We start from the raw sequence: 17753 nt of genomic DNA, 5'->3' as shown, positions 1-17753 counted from the left end.
TGTTTGTGGGCCTGTGGCAATGTCCCCTCCCCTCCCTTGCTATCGAGTACTCGGTCTGGCTTGCTTTCTTCCCTTTGGCCAGACTTCCTGGGGGTATACATTTTATGAAAGTTTTCAAAGAGTTCACTTGGGCTTTGCTGAATTTGGCCACTTTCAAGTTCATGGAATTGTGCCCTTATCTTCTCCTATCTTGTTCCTTCTTCCTCCTTCCTGTTTCTTCCCGGACCCCCAAGACAGATGAGTGGGGCAGCCTCTGCCTTCCCAAAGGTCTTGGGAGGGCTCTGGCTGTGCCTGCCAGTCACCAAGGCTGGTTTCCACAATGACCACCGTTGAGAGCTGGCTCTAATCGCCATCCAGCATCTTCTCAGGCCCACAGTTTGTTTTAGAAGTATGCTCCTTATTTTTCAAAGTCTTGGGTATTTCCTAGTTACATTTTAGTTACTGATTTCTACCTTAATTCCACTCTGGTCAGAAAACATTCTCTACCTTTTCAATCCCACGATCGGAGCACATGATCTTTTTGAGGGATGGTCTCTGGATTCTTCGAAACAGCAGAGAAACTGCAGGTGTAGGTTCAGTCTCCATGCATGCCGGGTGTGGTGTGTTAACTGCACTGTTCAAGTTTGTGTTTCCGATGTCTCTCGCTCCCGAGAGAGACTTGCTCGAGACTGCGCTGTGTCTGCGTGCACCCCTGCGTGTGTGGTGCCGGGAGGCGTGGCCCCAGCTCGGGCGCACGCAGGGCTGGACCACTGGACTCCTCTGCAGGACTGACCCTTGTGTTGTTGTAAGTGACTTTCTCGTAATCTTCTTGCTTTCCAGTGTTCTTCGGTGAAAAAAGTCACCAGTGACATGGGCATTATTTTAGTTAGTGTTTGGTTGGAATATTTCTCCACTCTTTTCAGCCTGTCCGGGTCCTGATACGGAAGGTTTGTCTCTTGAAAATAATACAGCACGTCTCCTTCCACGGTGTTGGCGCAGCTGTGATGAGATGCCCCAGGCACCTGGCTCTCCTCTCGCTGGTCAGCCTGTGGCACAGCCGGTTTGCTCACGCGGCGTTTCCCTCGGGTTGCAGAGGCGGCCGGCGGCTCTGTGAGGACATGCTCTGCGCAGGTGAACATGCACCTCGGAGCCCGGCAGGTTCCAGCTGGACTCCCGTCCTCCCGTTGCTCTCTGTGTTCTGGACCTTTGTTCCTCCGTCTCTCCCTTCCAGACCGCTGTTGGACTGACCACGCTTTTTAAAAATTATTATTCCACGAACTCTTCTATGCCTGCTTGTTAGGCATATGAAGTTTCTGAGTCATCTCTCAATGGTTACCCAAGACCTGTCGACCACGCATTCCCGGCCTGGTAACGTCCACCTTGGATGAAGTACTGCTGGGGCCTCGCCACATTTCGCGCCCGCCACCCCCTGCACGGGTCCTTGGAGCATGTGGCAGGTCATCCAGTCCCACGAGCAGCCGGTCAGCTCCATCCCGCCCCCACGGACCTGTGCTTTGCCACTGTTTACTGGCTGAGCCAATACGTCACAAGCTTTTTCTCTGCACTCACATCGACACTTAAGTGTCACCAGTGCTTACAGCTTCACCTGTCCCTGGAGAAAAAAATCATCTCACTGCTGTTGGAACACCCATTTCCCTGACTACGTGAAAGACTCATATTCTCCTGTACCCACCGACTGCCTGAGGCCCTCGGGTGGAGGCTGGGGCAGCAGGTGGGAGTGAGCACGTGGCTTCCCTGCCCCGAGGGCTCGGGGCTGCCAGTCCGCCCCCCCGCCCCGGAGGGTGCCCGTCCCTGAGCTCCGCAGCCTCCCAGCACCAGGTGGTCATCACTGCGTCACCCTTTCTATCAGTGCTCCCACGGCCGCTGTCCTCCCACCTGGGTCTCTAGCTGGAACTGCCCTCTGCCCAAGTTTCTCTACTGATACTTGGCTGTGCTTTACTAAATTATAGAAACAGCTGATGCGTTAGGAGTCGTAAACCTCTACCATTCTGCAAGTATATTTTCCCAACTGACCAATTACCTTTAAATTCTGTCAAGTTTATGGACTTGAGCGCCTTACAGAAATTTATTTCTGCTTTTAGTCTCGGGAACTCTTCCCGGTCCCTGAGAAAGGGACCTGTGACCTGTGCTCTCACACGTGACCTGTGCTTTCTCACCTGTCTCTCTCTTCGCTGCGTTTGGGGTGGACAGACTGTAACGCGGGTCTCCATCCCCCCACTCCGTCTCTAGGTAATGAATCACGCCCAGCAGTATCGGTGCCCTGCGGCTTACGCTGTCCGTCCCTGCTACACAAAGACACAAACGCCAGAACCCACCCACAGATCTCTAAGGTATCCCTACACTTTTCCTTATCATCAACCCATTGTGTTTCAGCCTCTGATTTATTTTAAGTTTTCTTCTCAAACATTTGATAGAATTCTCGATCCACAGTACTTCCTGTGAGACGGCTGCACATCACACGTGGTAACATGGCGAACGTCCTCGGACCGCGAGCCCACCCGGAGGCGGCGGCCTCCGCTTGCTCGCTGTGTGAAGCACAATGACACCTCCCGTTCGCGTTGCCTGGATGACGCACTGCACAGTTCTGACTGTTCACGAGTTTGTGAAAATCGTGTTAAACTGAATTTAGTTTCTAAGCTTTGAATTAGGTAAAAAACAAATCACAAGAAAAAAATCCAGCCACAATGGCAGAAACTGGTTTTACTATCTCGACAGGCAGCCCAAAATATGAGGGTAACAATCGTGCTGTGGAGACTTATTTTTATCATTAAGTGTTACGGACTTTATGACTAATGACTTATCTGCTCGTTCAGTAAAGTGCACTGCGTACTCACGAAGGCCCTGCTCCGAGCTGCACGACAGGTTGGAACTTGGAACATGTGAGCTTTTTACATCCACTCCCACGCCACGTGTGCGTTTAACGCTGCGGAGCCTGGACTTCAGACTGTGTCCTCTCACTTTCGAACTGATCTTACAGGTTAGTCATCAGGGGCTTGGACTTGGGCGTTCGTGAGCCCTCAGCTCAAAAGCCCAGGGATGAGACTGGAAGCCACTTCCGCCCACCGGACGGGCCCTGAGGACCCAACACAGCGATTCACACATGGGGGCTCTGGGCTGCACACCTCGGGCCGCACACGCAGCCACCTCAGCCGCGCCGGGCGAGTCCAGACTCGAGTGGGCCTGGGTGCTGAGTGGCACACTCCCACCCTGTGGACTAGACAGCCCAGTGCAGAGAAACGCGGTACAAATGAAAGAACGTACAGTCCGAAGTGAAACAAATGAAGTCTATTTTAAAGTGAGCTGAAGGAAAAGACGTTAAAGTGTCGCAGCACCTTCTGCAAATTTCCCAGGACACCTACTTTTGCTTAAGGGCCTGAGTCCGACTCTTCTGACGATGTGAGGCGGCTGCAAAGTCCACGAATATTCCACACACAGGGGCCCTGGAAGACGAACTGTTCGCATCTGTATAGAAAAAAACTTGTGAAGCTGAAATACTTCTTTCAAACAAAAAATAAAAGTCAAGAGGAACGCAGTCAGAAGTGTGTTTAGGGACGACGGCCTGTGGTGAACGGCAGCCTCGGGGACGCCGTCCACCAGCCCCGACGAGGCCCCTGCGCTGGTCTCACCCGCAGCTCCGGGCGGCACGGTGAGGCTGGCTGCGTGTGCGAGCCGCACCACGGAGCTGCAGAAACGCTGGAGAACACACGCAGGGTGTGGTGCTGTGCCGCCCGCCCCCCGCGGGGGCTCTAGCGCAGGAACTGGGACAGGAACACCCAGACGGTGCAGACGCAGCCGAGGAGGCAGGCCACCGTGGTCCTTCTTAGGGGGTGTCTCCGCGGGGCTCAGACTGAGGCCAGCAATCAGACAGATGGGCCGACCGGCCCCTGTCATGCCCACGGCTCCGCCGCAGCCCTCCTGTGAACAGGAAGTCCTTGGTTTCCTGGGTGGGTTTATCCGCACGTTTATTTGTTCGTATATTACAATTGTATCTGATGCCTATTGCTGCCTTATCAAATCCCTGGGGCCCGTGGACAGGCCACGCCCCCGCAGGGTCTGGGCTGTAAGACCTGTGCTGGGGCCCAGCTCTGCCTGCTCGTTGCTGGCCCTGTGGTCCAGTGCAGGCTGCTGCCCTCTTCTCACAGTGCGTCCACCACACAAGAGCACCCTGTAGGAGCGTGAAAGCGGGCGGCCGGCTGTGTGCACCACGCAGGTGCTAGCAGACAGCTGTTGAACACCGTGCCAGCCTTGAGAATGAGGAAACCAGACGTTTCCAGTCCCAGGACGAAGACTCGAGTGAAGACGCCCCTGCAGGGGCTCGCAAATGCCGGTCACGGCTCCGGAAAGGCCTGCTCACCGACCAAGTACAGGCTGACTTGTGGGAGGTGCAGGAACCCTTTGAATTCCTTGGCATAACCTAACACCCTGGAAAATGTTACTTATCAAACGGTCTCCTGTTCCCCTGGGAAAGGATCAGCTGTGCAGTTGACCAGCAAATAGGACAGTCAACATGGGGTGAGGCATAAAGGGCACCGTGAGGGCCGGGGCCAGACAGCGGGACCCAGGAAACGAGCCCTCTCCCTGCCCCTCACTGAGGGCAACGAAACAGACTAGTGCTCACACTCACCGCGCCCCATGCGTGCCTGGTACTCTTTAGGCAGCACTTTACAAGTACCAGCTCATGTACTCAACCCCCACAGCAGCCCTGAAGCACACCTCGCCCTTATTTTGCGGGCAGGCCACCCGGCCAGCACGTGACAGAGCCAAGACCACCAAGGCCCCTGCGGCCCCTGCAGCAGCCGCGCCTGCTCGGCCCAGCCAGGCTGGCTCCACCAGACGTGTGGCTGGAGGGCAGCTCCAACGCCACCTGGGCAGCACGGTGACCAGAGCGAGTGAGTCCCTCAAGTGAAAACATCACAAAATATCACACCCTAATGCGGGCCCTCCACTCTTGCAGGTCAAGCTATGGAAGGCTATAACGCCCAGAGCAGTGTAGGACATGAGACATGAGAAAGGTTATTCAGGTCTGCTCAGGGAACCAGGAACTCAGGAATGAAACCTGCCGACTCCTCAGCAGGGTGGGAGTGCATCCCCCAACCACCCCCGGCTGCTCCACAGTGAGGGGTCCCGGAGGGGACCCTGCTGGACGCCACTGCTACCAGGACGGCCACTCCAGGCTGCAAGGACATGCTTCAGCTGCGCGTCCAGAGACCGTTCTGTGCACCGACCTGCTGCCGCTTGGCTCAGGCACCCCGTGGCAGGCACAGGCGACAGCCATCTGCTGGCCCGCGCCGGGTCACCGTGTCCCGGGAACTGCTGCTCCCAGTCAGCTGTGCTGACCACGATCCACTTCACTGCACAACTTACAGCAGCACATTGTCCCACAATAATTTTCATGCTCTCCTCATGGACGTCTTGTGGTATTTTTTGTACCAGAATCATAGTTCTTCCCTTTGTGTGACTTAAAATACTTACTCCTACTTTTGTAAGTAACGTTATCATAACCAGATGCCAAGAATGTCGAAGACGCATTTCTAATTTTATCAAGAAAATCCCTGTTCCTGAGCCTTTCACCTGCTGCCACACTGGCCCTGGGTTCTGCCCACGCTCCGGAGCCCCCTCTGTGGACACTCAAGGGCAATGCTGTCAAAGGACACAAGAGCAGGTGGCCCCCCACGTGGAGCTCCGCTGGTCGGAGCGCCGCTCGCTCGGCCACAGCAGCGGGGCCAACCCTGGTCAGGGCACAGGCGAGCGCCAACCGAGGAATGCGTGGGTGAGTAGAACGACAAATTGGTGCTTTTCTCTCTCCCTTTAAAAGTAATAAATTTAAAAATCAAACAACAACAACAAAAAACAAGGGCCATGCTGCCGATGGGCAGGCTGACCGCACAGGAAAGACGCACCTGCAGTGGCCCTCGCTCACAGCCACCCTTGGCCACAGCCCCCGCACAGAAAGGTGACCCTCCCGTGCCAGCGAGTGGTCTCCAGGCAGCGGGGCCCCAGTGTCCACGCACCCGTCTCCGGGTCCTTCTCAGGCTCCGTCCTGCGGGGCTTCAGCTTCGAAGCCAGCTCGCCGACCCTCTCGTTCTCTGCGTCGATGGCGTCCTGGACGTCCTGTATCTCTTTCCGTCTGGCTGGAGGAAGTTCTTCCGCCTTCTCTCTTGATTCTGGCTCATTGGTCCTGTCATCGTCATCATCATCGTCTCCATCACAAACCTCAAAGTCATCTTCGTAGTCCTACAGACAGTGACAAGGTTTCTGGGGACTCTGAGATGAACTGACTTTTGCCCTGGCTGGTGTGGCTCAGTGGATTTAGTGCCGGACTGTGAACCAAAGGGTTGCAGGTTTGATTCCCAGTCAGGGCACATGTCTGGGTTGTGGGCAGGGTCCCCAGTAAGGGGCACATGAGAGGCAACCACACACTGATGTTTCTCTCTTTCCCCCCTCCCCCCATCTAAAAATAAATAAACATATTTTTTTAAAGAAGTGACTTTAGAGAAAATAGACTGTTTTCATCAGCATTGTGGTGGAGTAAGAAGACCCCTGTCTCTCCTTAAATTATAAGCTAGACATCTGCAATCCGGCCAAGGTCCCTGCTCCCCTCGCGAACGCCCCTCAGAGAGCCACGCCCCCTCGCCTTCAGGTAGGTGCCCAGAATGCACAGGGCAGGCGGGATGGGGAAGGATGGGGCAGTGTCCTAAAGCACAGTTTGTTGGCTGTTGTGGCCCCGGTTTCTGCAACAGCGGTGGAGGGTTGGGGTGGGCCCTCCACACCATGGCCAGCAGAGGGTGAGAGGGGCAGAATCGGGGTCGCCACCCAATCGTGCAGCTCCCCCTCAACCCCCCCAAACCCACCACAGTAGAGCCTCACCGGAGGCCTTGGCTATGGTGCAGGGTGCCAACAGCTGTAAGGAACAGGGGCAGAGTACAGGGGTTCGCAAACCCCCACCCACCATGTCCCCCCACCACGGCGGCAGTGCCCCTCGACCGAGACAACCTGGACACGGCAAGGACACCCACCACCCTAGTCACCCGGTGTTAATTTTCATGACTACAGTGACTGCCCCCCTCGACACACACAGGGAGGTGCCCGTGCACAGGTGAGAGAAAACCACAACGTGTGTTACGGCACCATCTAGTGGAAAACAAGAGAAAGTCCTCTAAGCACCATTGGCTACGGAGCTCGGATGTAGTGCAGGGCCACAGCCAAGGCAGCAGGCAACACAGACAGAATGACTGACAGCCACGGAAGGCTGTGATTTAAATGGTGGAGTCCAGGAGGGCCGTCGGGAAGGGGCTCGACAAGGGGCAAGAGAACTCAGAAAGCAAGCGCCGGGAGCTTGGGGATGGCAGAGATGCACAAAAAGAGAGCCTGGCCAGCCAAAGAGATGAAAACTATCACAAAGAAGCAAGTGAATCCTGGGGCTGAAGAACTCTGTCCACGAGATAAAGAATGCAGAGACGAAGAGCAGACTGCGAGGAAAAGAGGAACCTGGAACACAGAGAGCCGAGAAGAAAAGTAAGAGCCAACCAGAGCTGTCTGACCCCTCAGAAAGGGCGGTTTGAGTCCCAGGAGCAAGGGGGCAGGGAGCAAGCAGAGAGACTCCCAAAACCCAGCGAAGCAAGTGGACATTTGAGTACAAAGAGCTAACAGAGCACCTAACCATCTCAAGGCGAAGACCTTCTCCCAAACACTTTGTATTAAAACTGTCGAAAGTTAATTACAGAATTCTCAAGGCAGCCAGGGAAAAAGCAGCCCACAAGGAGCTCCATCAGCTGTCACTTCATTTCTCAGTGGAAATGCTACAGGTGGGAAGACTGTGGAATGACAGACTCGAAATGCTGAGAGAAGCCAGCAGCCAGAAGCAATGAATCCTTTCGTGATGGAGAAACACGGCCCTCCCAGACTCACGAGGGGGAGGGGGTGGGGCCAACAACCGGCATCCCAGGAAATGCTCAAGGGGCTCTTCCGCCTGGGACAGAGACAAGGGGACACGGAGCTCTAAGCATGAATGACAAGTTGACAAAGCAAGCAACTGCAACCCTGTTTCAGAGCAGGGCACTAATCAATTACACATACAGGCTAAAGAAGAAAAGCATTACAGGTAACTTTAGCCCCTACAGTTTGACAACGAACACACCATAAAACATAAAAGGGGGAAGAACAGGACTGAGCTTGTGCAAGAGAAGTAGTGTGCTCTCAGAAGACAGGGACTACTTTATCTCAGACATTTCATACCAACCTCACGGCAGCCACCAAACAAACACCCAGAGCTGGGATCCGAACATTAAAAAAGAGGAAATGAAGAAAAACTTCATAGGAAACCACCAGCCTGAAACAGCAACAGAAACAAGAGAGAAAAGAAGCAACGAGACACAGAGCAACCCAACAGCAGGAGAGAACGGCCACGGCACGTCCCATGTCCCATGTGCCAGCGGTCCCCTAAACATACACGGCTGAGCTCACGGACTGGGGCACAGGACCAGCTACACGCTGGCTTTGAGAGACCCATCTGAGCCCCAAAGACAGACACGGCCCCAGAAGAAGGGCTGGAGGAGGACACTCCGAGCAAGCGGTGCCCAGAGAGAAGCAGGTGCAGCTGTACTGCTATCAGATCACACAGATTCGAGACAGAAATGGTAATGAAGGACAAAGTCAGACGCTTCCACTGAGGAAGGGAGCGGTCCCTCCGGAAGACACCGCATTTTCCAACAGAGATGCACCAATGACATTTACAAACGTTGCTTCCAACAAGGGGCTCACATCTCTACACATACAGAACTCATGTAATTCGTGACAACAAAACCATCTGCTTAAAATATGGGCAGAGGACCTGATCAGACATTTTCCCAACGGAGACACACAGATGAGTTCAACAGTCATTGGAAAGGACGCTCAATGTCACTGGTCATCAGAGAACTACAAATTGAGACCACAGAGACACTGCCTCACACCAGTCAGGGTGGCCATCGTCAAAAAGACAACAGATGACAGGCGCTGGTGAGGATGAGGAGAAGGGAACCCTGTGCACCGTGACTGGGAGTGTGAACCAGGACAGCCACTGCAGAACCAGTGTGGAGGTTCCTCAAAAAATTGAGAATAGAGTCACTCTATGACCCAGCAACCCCACTTCTGGTTATTCATCCAAAAAGTGGAAGCGCACCTGCATGAACATGCCGGCGCCCTGTGTTCACTGCGGCGTCATGGGCAACAGCACAACACGGGAGCCCCCATCCACGGGGGGACCAGGTAGAGAAGGTGCAGAGCAAACACACCACAGATGCTGCTCAGCCCACAAATGGTGAAATGTCACCACTCGCGACAACATGGACGGAGCTGGACAGGGTTGTGCGAAGTGAGGCGAGTCTGACAAAAAGGACACAAACCACATGCTGTCACTCCCATGGGGACTACAAAATGAGAAAGGGACAAATGACTCGACGCACACAGAAACACACTCCCAGACTGGACAGCACAATGGTGTCCTCCGGCCGCGGGCCCACGGGGCACAGGGGCCAAGTGCGTGGGGACCGGGCGAGTGTGAGACAGACACACAGATGCCAAAGTACAACTTTGTCTCCCCGAAGTTTACGTGATGTCGTTAACCGGTATCACCTGGACAAACCACTCTTAGAAATGTTTAAATGTAAGGATAAGACGAAATAGCCAGACAGCCCCCATCATGGCCCAGAGGATGGCCGCTGACCACGGCGCTGCTGCGTCCCGGTCTGTGGGAAGTGCAGCGTCTGGTCCTCTGCAAACGACCGCACCACAGGAGCTGCGCACACGGAGCGCCCCCGGAACCCTTCCTTGTGCCAAGTGTGTGCTCATGTTCCACACACGCATGTGTGCGCACATGCACATGTGTGCATGTATATACGTGCTTGACTGCAGTGCACCTAACGACAGGCCTGATCACGGTATCGCTCACGACACCCCACAGGTAAGCACTGGTGGGTGTGCAGCACACCTTTACAGGCAACAGACCGAGACCAAAGGGACATGGGATCTTAAGAGTAATAAAAAGAGAGAGAAAAGCTATTCATTACTTTACTTAAGCTGAGTTTAAGAACAAATTATTTTAAGCCAAGAAAAATTTTAGTGTTTATACGTACTTCAAAATCATCTTCAAAACTGGCCACAGAGCCACCAGCTCCAACATGTTCTAAGTCGATGTCTTCCTTTTCAATTTCCTAGAGGTGAAAATCAAACACAGAACAAAAAAGACCAATCACACACTTGAATCTTGCAAATACACTGAGAAAATATAGGTTTTCTAAGATTCATAATAAGTTACTAACTTAAATTTGTAAGTATTTACAAAACTAACAATCTGCCTTCAAATTCTTTAAGTATTTGCTAACTTGTAAGCATGACCGAAAAGAGGAAACAGTTTGATAAACATACCCTTTCTCCGCAACTTCTCTAACTCGGATGGCTGCAGAGAAAAACCGTTTCACGAGTAAGTTCCACACTCTGCCACTGCTGCTCCCTCGTTGGTGACCAGCCCCCCCCCCCACCGCCGCGAGCACCCCGTGTCTGCACTGCCAGGGCAGACACACGCACACACGTGTTCCAGTCCCATCAGGGCACGCCAGGCGGCCTCCACTCCCCGCCACCGCCTGCAATCTGGGGACGCACCAGGGATCCCCCAAGTCCTGCAGTGGGAGGTGCTCTGGAGGCTTGGGGAGCTGCGCAGGTTGGCCTAAGGCCACTGGTCTGGGTGTCAAGAATGAGCAAGGGGTTGCGAGGGTTCTCTCATAGCCTGGGGGTTGGGGAGAGTTATTCCGGGCCAGCGAATCCTTTCTTGGGAAAACTGCCCCATGGGAAGGTCCTCGCACAAGGCCGCGCCATGGCAAGGACACTCACTGCATTTGCTGCAGAAACACATTGGACACCTGCCAACTGCTGGGAGCTACCAGAGCCACTGCTGTTCAGGGTCCCAGCATGGCCCATTGAGCCGACTGTGAGCTCGCTGTGGCCCCAGTGACCACTCCGTGTCCACCGGCTTGTCCCCTTGGCAAACACACAGCCTGCTGGGCTCTCTGCCCTAGGAGATAGGAGACACCTCACTTCTCACACAGTGAGGACCAGCTGGGTTGCAACACGACCCGACCAGCCGCTGGGGTGGCTGCGAGCAGGCGCCTTGTGCTTCCCCCTCGGTTCGGAAAAGAACGGCCACACCACGGCCTCAATCCCTAAAGTCGCCCACGTTCCCCAGATGGTCTGGGACCTGGAACTGTCTTCCCAACAGTGGCCCAAGTCCTGTCTTGTCTAACATCTGTGTTAAGTTTCTTCCACTGTCCCCAAACTTTTGAATTTAAATGCAAAAATAACCTGGCTACTCATTCAACCTGAGCCTGCAAAACAAGGCAAGGTGCCCCCACCCCGCCCTGTCCACGCAGAGGAAGGTCCCAGGCTCTGGGAGCTGGTGTCCCCTCCAGCCCGGAACCTGAGGCCACCAGTGATACCGCAAAAGACGCTCAGCCCAGTGTGAGCACAGACGGCACGTTACAGCCAATCCCTCCTCAGTCTGACACTGACAGGCTGTGATGGCAGTGAGCAAACACGCGTGGGGCATGATCCTGCACAGGACGGACCCGCCCCATGGTGCCTTCACTGCCCGGCCTCACAGCCAGCATCCACGTGGAGGGGCCCTCACTGCTGCTGCATTGGCCAGGCCAGCAGCTGGGGGGGGTCTGTAGGGTACTCACAGCCCACCACACGCTGCCTTCCTCCCTGAGGGGCTGCCCTGGGCAGGCAGGGGCACGAGTCCTGGGTCTGAGCTGTACCAATGGGCTGCCTCAGCCTCTCTACTCAGAAATAGGGAGATGATGGTCCCCTGCTGCAGCCACTGGTACAAGAAAGACACGCTCTGCGATGTCATTGTGTAAGACTGGGGACAGCTCAGTGTGTCACCACGAGGGAGATGAGGCGCTCTCCACCGTCAGAGCCCTGCTGGCACACCTCAAGCTCGCCCACGCGGAGAACTGCCCCGACAGGGCTCCGTGCCGTTGCCATGGAACCTGCCGCCTAACCGTGGGCCAAGCACGGAGTCCAGTGGCCCCACGCCTCTCCTGGTCACTTTATTTTGCTCCGGTTAAAAAAGTTTATGTAAAAAGTGTCTCACTGGTAATGTCTTCCAGTGAGTGTATGTTGAAAGGATGATACTGTTGAAATGGATAGTCTAACGTGCCATTTAAATTATTTTTGTTTCCTTTTTAGTTTTTAACGTGACTGCCAGAAAAACTTCATGTTTCAAATGTGGCTCACACCCCAGGAATAATGCTAATCCAGGGCTTACAAGAAATCGGGAGGTCTGAGGAAAACACCAAAACCATGTCTTTTCACCCCATGACCCCACTTCGGCAACTCCACCCACAGAAAGTGTGAGGAGGTGTCTGCATCCTTAGAAATGGGGGTTCCCACGTGACCGAGGGGACCATCTGCGGCACGGCTGCAGGGGTGAAACAGAGAGAGGTGTCCCCGACCCCCAATACACACCAGTGTGTGAGGAGAAGGTTGCACAGGAAGAACCGGGGGCGCAGCCAATCCCCCCTTCGGTGTGGCTACAGCTGGACAGCGAGCAGCCCTACCACCCCCAAAGCGATCACATAAAACGTGCATGCACCAAAACCACACACGCCGTATAGACTAAATTATGTGAAACTGTGTGTGTACACGTGCGAAATAAAGAGACACGTAAAAAGATGGCACATGTGTTACAGTGTCACGGGATTCAGAGAACTATCAAGGAGAAAACTACTTCCAATATAACAGAGGCTGAAATCCGCCACAGCACTCACGACACACAAACAACAGAACAGGGTTCGGTGACGAGACCCCCATGCCACTGCGCAGTTCTGGGCAGCCACGGCAAAGCCCGCTCCGGTGACACCCGGGGGCTGCTGCAGACACGAGGCCTGGGGACGGCGCGGTCCCCCATTCCTCACTGTGCTCAGACACACCCCTGGTGCTGAGAACTGACACACCTCTGTCCTGACACCACCTGTCACACGAGATCACTTCTCGGCCTCGTGGCTCAGAGCGAGTAACACGTCAGGTGGCCCCTGCTGTGAGGCCGCCTGGCCTGGGCTTCTCTCCGGGAAGACTGTCAACCCTGGTGCGATTTCTCCCTGAAAGGGAGGTCTGCTCAGGACCTCCCACTTCTGCCTGAGGCCGCCTCAGCGATTCATCCCTCCCAGAATGGCCCCGTTCACCTGAGCTGCCCGTGTCACAGCGAAACGCAGCCGCGCAGCCTGCAAGGGGCAGAGGGCGCTGAAGCCTGGACGTGCACTGCGTCCCCTGCTCCTCCGGTCATGCCGTCAGTCCTGCCTCTTGCGCTTTGGGGCTCTTTTGTCAGGGGCGCGTTCATTTATAATGGCCACCCCCTCCTGTGAGTGAACGCTTGCAACGTCCCACAGGCCCAGCCGCTGGAGCCCTGGGACAATGGCTTCTCGTGCGCCTTCCCACTCTCAGTCTCTCTGAGCCTGCAGCATCTCCTCTGTGCCTCCGGGAGCCCCTGCCCCTGGCCCAGCTGCCTGCAAACGAGGCCTGCCCCCCGGCAAACGTTGGGCCTGGCCAGGCTCACTGCCCAGGGAAAGCGACGCGAAGGTCTTACCTTCCTTCTTGTGTCCTCTCTCCCACTGTTCCTCACTTCGATCTCCGCGTGCCTGGGAAGAAGATACGGTCAAAACCAAAATTAACATTAAATAAAGCCTTAAAAAACACTTCACATGTCAGCGCAGACTCATCATATTCGGCAAGATTAAGAGCTGCTGTGAGTGGCGGATCCCCACGGCGTGCTCTCGGCGGACTGGGAGCGCACGGGCCTTCCTTGCGCTCTGCTGTCTCATGGTGACGCAGGGCACAGAGCGCCTCCAGTGGGGAGAAGGCTCCATGTTCGCACAGACGTGTGTGCGAGTCTGCGTCCTTGTAAAAGGCAGGAAACTCCTTTACCTTTATTATCAATCCCAGGTGTTATGTTATGTTTAGTATAATATTTGCATTTCCAAAAGAAAGATTTATCGTAGAATGCTCTATGCTTTTAATATGCTCCGGGTTGGTTGGGACCCATAGTTAAGGCTCTCGAAATTTCAAGCTGACCCTCCACTGCTGGAAGCTTGCGCACAGCCGTCCAGGGCAGCTTGGGGTCTAGGACACGGAGCCGAGCACGGCTCCCCACTCGCTCCGTCACGGTGGCAGTGCGCAAAGGCCGGGGGCCTGCCCTCACCCACTGGGGTTAGGTGCCAGCTTTGTTCTAAGTTGTAAGAATTCGGACAAGGCATTTAGCCCAAGGTCTCCTGATCTGTGAAAAAGAATGACCAAATATGGCTGCCATAAAAAACAAATTAAAATCTAGAGCTTATACACAAGATGGTTTATACACAAACTCCACTCCATGACCTCCACAAAACCCACACAGAGGAGGTATTTTTCAGTGAGGAGCAGGCCCTGAAGGGCCCCCCAACTTCCCAGAGAAAGGCGGACAGGCCCTCCCTGAAGCCGGTGCCAACACCCTCACTCCAACTCCCGCGGCGCCTCCTTGCTCCAGCTGGCCTGGGGCTGGGGGCCTGCGGGCAAGCATGCGTTTACCACACACACGAGGACCCACAGCCCCTTGCACATGCTCTACACTCCAGGGCTGGTCTGCCTCACGGAGGGGCCACCTGCCAAACGAGCGTTCCCCCAAAGTGAGTTCTGGTTTTCTAATTTTGTTTGAGCAAGTATAAAACGGAGCAACACTCTGTAACAAGCCCCAAGCCCCTCTGGAGCACTCGAGATTCGGTCCGCAGGGCTGTGCGGAGCGTTGGGGAAGCACAGTTACTACTCACTGCAATTTACTGGCTATGATTGGGCCCGATGAAAAATCGGCTTAAAGGATTCTGTAATAATCAACCAAAGAACGCGTATTCCTTACTGGCCGCCAGTCCCGTCTCTCTTTGAACTTCCACCTCGGTTCCTGTGTTCACCATTCTGTAAGAGAAGAAATCCCATCACTTCTAATTAGTAAATCATAATAAACAAACAGTAATTAATAAGCTGTAAAATAAGCACAGGCTCAAAATTTAACAAGGAACTCTGCCACAGGCGTCTCACGACTGTTGTTATCAGTATTTTTAGTAAGTTAGGTGACTATGGAAGGGGGATGCACAGAGAAAGGTTTAAGCTCTAAAAGGTGATCATGTCGGCGCTCAGTGAGTAAACTGCTGCTTGTCAGTCCCACATGCCTTTCGGGTCAGTAGGTGCAGCTCCTCACACGCTTAAAGTTAAACGTTCAACCGTTTGGAACGCAGCTATCTCACAGATCTACACACCTGCAGGAAAAAAGTTCACCTTCTCTTACATGGATGAATTGTTTTAAATCAAAAGCACCAGAATGTGTCAATGGACGTGTATAGGTGGGTTGAGGAGATGCTGGCAGGAAGTGCAGCAGGGAATGGCGGGTGTGAGGCCGGCTGTGGACAGAGGGGGGGTTGGGGGGCAGGGGCGCCGCCACCTCGGGGCGCAGGAAGGGTGCAGGCCTGGGATTCACCAGGAACGGTGAAGAGCGAGCGGGGACGGAACTGCGGTCTGAGAGCCGAGCACACCATGTGCCCAAAGCCCTGGCGTGAGCTGGAAGTCTCCAGAGACTTTCTCCGACCTGTCAGTTTACTTCTAGGAAGTTATTTCTAGAAAACGACCAAAGACACATGTTAAGATTTTTGCTGTGTTCATCAGAGAATAATTTATAACGCCCCCCGAAATCGGTGACTGCATGTTCGACATCTGGTTACGTAGGAAGTTACTGAGGTCAGGACCACACAGCAGAACAGCAGCCCGCTGTGAAATGCCCCTGCAACAGAGAGCGGTTCCCAGAGTCCACAGGAAACGACGGCCTGGCTGCGGGGCCGCACTCCGGAGAGGCTGCCAGCGGACTGGAGGGGCTGCAGGCCGAGCTCACACGCCTCCCAGGGGTCGTCTTGCAGTTGGGGTCACGGGTAACTTTACTTTTCCCGTGTGGAAATCTTCTCTGAAAGTATATGTAATGGGAGGAAGTGTGGCCTCGGCCTATAAAAGTGATGGGAGTGGACCAAGAATGGACTCAGCGGCGCTGGCAGGAGAAACGATGACCCCCGGCTGTGCAGCCCATGCACCGGAGGCATCCCTGGAGCAGAGGGGAGCAGGACCCCACATTCAGCAGAGGCAGGAGGTCACCCATGCTTCTGCTGAGGCCGTCTCTTTGGGTCACTGCCATCAGAGACTCTGCTGACTGACACCCTCACCCTCTAACTGGGGACCGGCAGAGGCAGACGGGGACACACAGTCCAAGTCCTACAGGGAGTGAGAGGCAGCCCCGGGCTGTGGCCGGGCCCAGCTCTGTTCCACACCTGCAGTCCCGGTAGGAGGCACCCCGCACATCACAGTCACCTCGGGGACAATTCTGTCAACCACCAGGCTAGCTCACTAACTAAGCTGCAGAGTATATTTCAGTACCTGGAAGTCAACACCAAGAAAAGCGTTCATTATATAATGCTCACTAACCACTCCTGATGTGATGTTACCTACTCATTGGTTCGTCTCTCTAACATGTGACCTTTCCAAAAAAATAGAAGCACCGTGGAAACTAAAACCTGTTTTGTTCCCAACTGTGACTTCAGCATCTGCAACACTGGCCACTCGCAACTATGGACAGGGTCTGAAAAAGAGGGTCTGTGAGCTGTCAGAAGACTGTCCCAGATGAACGCGTGCCCATATTTGCAGAGGAAGGTCGGTGGACAAGCAGGGCACCCCAGGCCCCTGCCCTGACCCGGGGCATGCTCTGTGTCCTCGTGGAGGGAGCATGGAATTGCACCCGCCCTGGAGTCTGGACAAGCCACACGGCCAGAGCACGGACAGGAAACGAAACACACTGAAGGGAACGCAGGGAGGCTGGAAGCAGTCCCAGGAATCACTCTAACACCCGGGAGGAAGACTGGACCCTCTGTGACCGATATTTCTGCGTGTGTTCTGTGCTGTTCTGCTGGTGAACTTAGACTACCAACTCCGGCTGAAACATTTTCTACATTACTCACTTAATTTCCACTTTAAAAAATACCAGCTTCCTCTTCAATGTTACATTTCAAACTTGTATGATAGATTTCTGGATATATGTTAGAATGTGTGCTCCACACGTCTGAGGTCAGGAATCTCTCCTGACCATACAACACGGGTGTGACCACGTCTTACAAGGGCACATGGGACTCTCAGCACCCCCAACCTCCCTTCCCACCAGGCTCGGCCCCGCAGCTGTGCTCAGACGCACCTCCCGCTCTAGGGCGGCCTGGGGGTTAGGAGCACCAGACACCACGCACCTTGGGCTCCCTTTTCCTGCGCTCTTCTTTCGACGACCTCTCTCTTCTGTCCACACGACCATGGTGCCTCTCATCGCTGAAGTGAAGGCCTTCCTCGCGGCGTTTCTCTTTGTGCCCTGTGTCCTCTTCCCTTTTGGAGAGCGAGCTGCTTTTTTCTTTCGAGTGCCTCTCCCTTTTCTCCCTGGTGCTGCTTTTTTCGTGATGCCTCCGTCCTCGGTCAGGCTCTCTGTGCCTCCTGTGTCCTCTTCCCTCCTCCTCTTTGTAAAGCCAGTACTTGAGGGGGTTGTCCTTGCTGTCTCCATACTGCAACTGTGAAGGGGCACGGCAGGGAGCACACGAGTGTGTAGGACGTGCACGCCCACTGCCGTGCACATTACAACAAAGGCAGGGCCGGCTGGCCAGCGCTGCCCCCGCCCCCCACTC

The 17753-nt window shown here is 54.6% G+C and overlaps 1 protein-coding gene across 2 annotated transcripts in view; it reads right to left on the bottom strand.

Annotated features, from left to right (window-relative positions):
* Positions 1-17753, bottom strand: part of DYNC2I1 (dynein 2 intermediate chain 1) — a 40947-nt gene that overhangs the window by 16506 nt on the left and 6688 nt on the right. For both annotated transcript variants that reach the window (XM_037131904.2, XM_037131906.2), the window contains exons 5-10: positions 17331-17639; positions 14918-14973; positions 13619-13670; positions 10113-10190; positions 6012-6234; positions 3360-3462 (exon numbers count right to left, since the gene is read on the bottom strand). In XM_037131904.2, the coding sequence (XP_036987799.2) occupies positions 3360-3462; positions 6012-6234; positions 10113-10190; positions 13619-13670; positions 14918-14973; positions 17331-17639 (821 nt within the window). The remainder of the gene's footprint in view (positions 1-3359; positions 3463-6011; positions 6235-10112; positions 10191-13618; positions 13671-14917; positions 14974-17330; positions 17640-17753) is intronic.

The sequence above is a fragment of the Artibeus jamaicensis genome, unplaced genomic scaffold, assembly GCF_021234435.1.
Source record: "Artibeus jamaicensis isolate MK-2021 breed Jamaican fruit bat unplaced genomic scaffold, CSHL_Jam_final contig_718, whole genome shotgun sequence".
Lineage (NCBI taxonomy): Eukaryota > Metazoa > Chordata > Mammalia > Chiroptera > Phyllostomidae > Artibeus > Artibeus jamaicensis.
This window is presented reverse-complemented; position numbering and strand designations above follow the sequence as displayed.